Raw genomic sequence first — 4680 nt, forward strand, 5'->3', positions numbered from 1 at the left:
TTTTTGTTTGTTGTTCCTTTCATCCTGCACAAACTGAACTTGCTTTAAGCAGGTGATCTCTGTAGAGAGAGGCGGAACAGTCTCAGCAGCCAGTAACACCGTTTTAAGACGGTTTTGAAAGGAGTACGAGCCTGTCCTTGTGTTTATAGTTAGTTTTGAATTAAAAAAGGTCCTTTGTGTTCCAGGTGTGTGAGAATCAGAGGAACGACCTGCAGCTGTTGCAGTTAAACCTGGAAAGTGCCCGTGAAACCCTGAAGGCGAAAACCAGCGGGAGGTTACTCGGCAGGTGATCAGTGTATATGAAAAACATAATTAATGAGGCGCAATATGTTTTGTTTTCTTTAAATGTGTGCACTGATATCTTTGTGGCTGTAGAGGAGCTACTGTGTTGGAGTCAGTGAACATTGAGGGGATGAAGGGAGAAGAACGGCCTTCATGCCGCCGCAGTTCAGAGCCCAGAAGGAGAAAGAGACACGGACCGGCTGAACGCAGCGAGCTCACAGACACACTCAGTGATGTGACCGTGACGCTCCCTGATCTGACCTTCAACGCCAACTCCGTCAGTCCCCACAGACGACCGAGATCAAGAGGAAATCGCAGCACGTTCACCTCCTACATGCTCGGCTCTCGATCTAAAGATGGTCGGCGGGCAGCAAACCGCGTCCAGGATCAGCCATGTGGAGAAAATCGGACGTGAAGAATCGAGATCTACGGTCACTTCGCCTCCACAGAGACCGAGCGGAGAGGCGAGGAGCAGATTAGACAGAAAGAGTCATTAAACATCAGGTCAAACAAAGTGTGAACGTATTTTTCTACAAACACACGTTCAACTCATTTAAGATTCAATCTAATCTGATTGGACCAGATGTTTCTGTTCTGTTAAACCCTCACAGACGGATACACACATGTTGATCTGCTCACATCAGTGGTGAACACAAGTTTCCTCTGAGGTCCTGGCTTCCAACGTTCATGTCATGAAGGGTTAAATCTCAAAACAGCTGTTTAACTATATCTGTGGCTCTGGAGGAGGTTTAAATAATCACATGTTTAAAACAAAGCCTGAGTTACACACTGGAGGTTTTAGAGTCTGGGGTATTTTCCAGGCAGGGAGGGTCGGTGAAGATGATGCTACTGTGGTTCCATTATGGATCCAGTACTAACGCACTGGAGTAATTCTGTCATTCAGACACGGCAAAGACAGAGTCACATCCTCTCCTGGGACGGAGTGACCGTGAAGCTGAAGCCGCCACATCGTAAAGAACTGGTCGTAACAAAACTCCTTGTTCGCTCGATGATTTCACAGAAGAGGCCAGATTGTGGACCAAGACTCAGTCCATTGTAGGGATCCAGCTAGTGTTGCTGTTGCTCCTCACACACCACAGCTGAGCCTGGTAAAACAAAAACAAAACAAACAAATGACTCATGAAAAGGTGTGATTCTTAAATACTGTCTGCTTCTGTCGCTCATGTATAAACTGGAGTGTAGCTGTATCGGTCACCGACATTTAACCTTGTTGTCTCTCTGTGTGTCTCAGCCAGGAGGAGTTGAGCTGTAGCTGTGTGGAGAACCGGTCTCCTGCCTCCGTCAGGGGGAAGAACTCGGGACCGGCGGCCGACGCCACGGCTGCACCGGGAGCCGGTCTACGAGGCTCCGTGACCGACGACCTGGGAGTCTTCCCGCCGCAGCTGACAGATGTGAGACGACGCGGTGCACAGTTTAATAATCAGTGTGGATACATGGAAGTTCACACTTTATTAGGAACACCTTTAAAAAAAAATCTCATACCATCCGATACAGATGTGTCAGTTCAATCACATGTTTATCACTGGTGATGATGGACTGCTTTATATCAACAGGAGTTAATGATGTTTTTCTCATTTACAGATATGAGTGGATGGAAGATTATTAAAAGCACATTTTAATATGATGTAAAAGAAGAAAATATTTTGACAGAAGTGATGCACTGGATTACATTGGATTGTGTGGGTGTAATAACGTCGCCGGGGAGTGTGTCAGCAGCCAGTTAGCTTAGCATAAAGACTGGAGCTAGCCTGCTGCTGTCTGAAGGAAACAAAATCCACCAACCAGCTCCTCTAAAGCTCAGTAATTATAATTATTATTTCTTACTTGTTTAATCTGGACAAAAACCAAAGTGTAAAAACTAGTAATAATTAGTGAGCTTTAGAGGTGCTGCTGTTTCCTCCTCTTTCCACTGTGAATGCTAAGCTAAGCTACTTTTACTTCATGTCTAACAGACATACAGACACAAGAGTCACGGGGACATGAGATATTCCCCTGAATGTTGTTCTGTTCCTTGTCACAGTTGATGACTGAGCGTCTCCTCCTATCAGGGTGAAGATCATCTGTCCAGATGTGCTCTGCAGCAGCTGGTAGATGAATCCAGGCGCAGCAGCTGGAGACTCCACAGCTCTTTCTACAACAGCAGCCCTGCTGAGAGCTATGGGACCACTGAACCCCTTTACTCCCATAAGTGCCAAACACCCCCCAAACAACACCTCCACCACCCAACCAGCCCGGCACACAGGGTGAGAGGAGTTTCATCTTCTCTGCTCTCCCTCCATTTGTATTCACAGGGTGTGGAATCAGCGTTTGATTCAACTGTTCCACCTTTAAGTTTGGGTGTGTTCACAAGACATAAACAGCTTTATTTTTTTTTTCTTCTTCCAACAGGTTGGTGAAACTCCACCCAAACCCTGCCCTGAACACGGCACCAGCCAGCCCAGCGGATGGCTCCACACTGACTGAAGAACAGAGTGTTTTTTAGAGGAAACTTCAGTATTTACCCAAGTGACACCAGGTGCTGAGCTGAATCAGTGTTCTCACATTAAATAGACCCTCAACTTGAAACTGTGTGTTCTCAGCCAAAGGTTGAACTCTCACTGTCTCAGGAAAATAATGAAGTGATAAAATACAGACTGTCATTGACTGTTAAAAAATGTTTTATATCCTTAATCTTGTTTTTAATTTGCTGCTTGTATATTTTCCACATGCTCCAGCAGTGTATGTGTAGGTTTTTAGCTCCTGTTTAAGCTTTTTAAAGGCGGTGTTGTGTGGAGCCGGTGAGATGTGAAACCAGTCCTACAGGGCTGTTGAGTGCTCTGTCTCTGTATTGTCTTTCCAGTTTCGCTGCCTTCAGGTTTCTCCGGCGACTCAGTGGAAATGTCCAGAGCTCTTTATACTTTTTACACTTTGTAACTTCGCCATCTTGACATCTTTTTTTTTTTTTTTTTTCCATTATAAAATATTTATATCTCAACTCTAAGTTTGTGGTATTTTACTGCCTCACAATCAGACTTTTTTAATAAACGCGTCAACGATTTGGCGAGTTTTATTTCCCCGCTTCGTGCGTTTTTACGCAGCGTGGAGCGCTTTTACGCACAAGAAAAAACGGCTTCACTTGCTCGTTAATCAGCTCTGTTCAGAATCTGGTGTGTTGAATCCGAAGTAGACGTATTATTGTTGACATGCGCGCGGCGCCTCTGACGCACCTATTGTTTTAAAGAGGCTCAGGTGAGGAGCTGAAACCTGGAGCGGGGCCGCTGCGGGTTTGACTTGTAGTTCGTGTGGAGACAAGACACCACGATGAGCAAAACGAAGAACAAGAGTGACAATAAGACGGAAAAAGCTTTGGCTGCGGAGAAGGAGCAGTTTGCCAAACAACAGGTCAGTCATTTATTTTCTTTTAAAGAGACAAAAAATAAGTTTTATACCAGTGGAAGTTGCTGTGTTCACCCAGATCCCACATTTTCACAGGAAACATTTGATGACTTTTAATTTTTTTTTTAATGTAAAACCAACAAAAACCAAATATTTCTCGTAAAAGAATCAATGTTAATGTTGATGAACTTGCAGTAAAGCTTTAATCTCTCGGCCGGAATAAATCCAACTCTTTATCTTCAGGTCTGATCTGTTTCCGCGAGCGGCAGCCTGAAGTTGACTTGTATCTGTGTCCTCATGGCTGTTGTCTCTTTCCTTTCAGCTCCACAACATCAGCAAAACTCTCACCTCGGCTGAAACACCGCCCAAAGAGAAATATGTGCGCAGTATCCTTTTTATTAATTACACCCATCAGCGCTTAATTAGTCAATTAATTCAAGCTTGACGAGTCTACAGCCATGCTGGCGCTTTGTGAGCTTGTGCTTAAAGAGAAATGCTCACTGTGACAATGTTTACATGCTGGTGGCAAATAACAACAACAACAACTTATTATTATTATTATTATTATTATTATCATAACCATCAATAATAATGATAATAAACAGCCACACTGCTAACAGGATAAAAGTCATATTTCTTTATTAATAACATCGCCAAGGTGCGTTTAAAGACACAAGTGATCCTAAAGAAATCAGTAAGAAATATTATGGTCTGTTTATACCACAGTTCCCCTTGTGCTTTAGTGTTTTGGAGTTTTCCTTGACAGCTGTGCTGACATCATCATGGGGAGTCATAAGGAGGGCGGAGCCTCCACCTTCTGGTCCTACATCCTGAACCTGCCTCTGTCCAGCAACTCCATGATCAGCTGGAAGTTCTGCTACCTGCTGCACAAGCTGCTCAGGGACGGACACAGAAATGTGAGTTCCTCCGTCTTCCTCTTGTATTTTTCCTCCTCCTCCACATTTCCCGCTCACAGTGATGGTGTGTAATCCCCCCCCCCCC

General features: G+C 44.4%; 2 protein-coding genes across 2 annotated transcripts in view; both read left to right on the top strand.

Moving 5' to 3' along the window:
* Positions 1-3340, top strand: part of ccdc62 (coiled-coil domain containing 62) — a gene marked incomplete at its 5' end in the record, with an annotated part of 6755 nt that extends 3415 nt beyond the window's left edge. Inside the window, 4 exons of the mRNA XM_087172156.1 lie at positions 170-286; positions 1535-1694; positions 2352-2546; positions 2692-3340. Of these exons, the coding sequence (XP_087028282.1) occupies positions 170-286; positions 1535-1694; positions 2352-2546; positions 2692-2766 (547 nt within the window). The remainder of the gene's footprint in view (positions 1-169; positions 287-1534; positions 1695-2351; positions 2547-2691) is intronic.
* Positions 3341-3434: 94 nt separating this feature from the next.
* hip1ra (huntingtin interacting protein 1 related a) overlaps positions 3435-4680 on the top strand; it is a 12940-nt gene continuing 11694 nt past the window's right edge. Inside the window, exons 1-3 of the mRNA XM_087172153.1 lie at positions 3435-3684; positions 4001-4064; positions 4453-4595. Coding sequence (XP_087028279.1) covers positions 3604-3684; positions 4001-4064; positions 4453-4595 — 288 coding nt within the window. The 5' untranslated portion in view covers positions 3435-3603. The remainder of the gene's footprint in view (positions 3685-4000; positions 4065-4452; positions 4596-4680) is intronic.

This window comes from Seriola lalandi, unplaced genomic scaffold (assembly GCF_002814215.2).
Source record: "Seriola lalandi dorsalis isolate HSWRI2012SDOR001 ecotype SW California unplaced genomic scaffold, Sedor1 jcf7180002052111, whole genome shotgun sequence".
In the NCBI taxonomy this organism is placed as follows: Eukaryota; Metazoa; Chordata; class Actinopteri; order Carangiformes; family Carangidae; genus Seriola; species Seriola lalandi.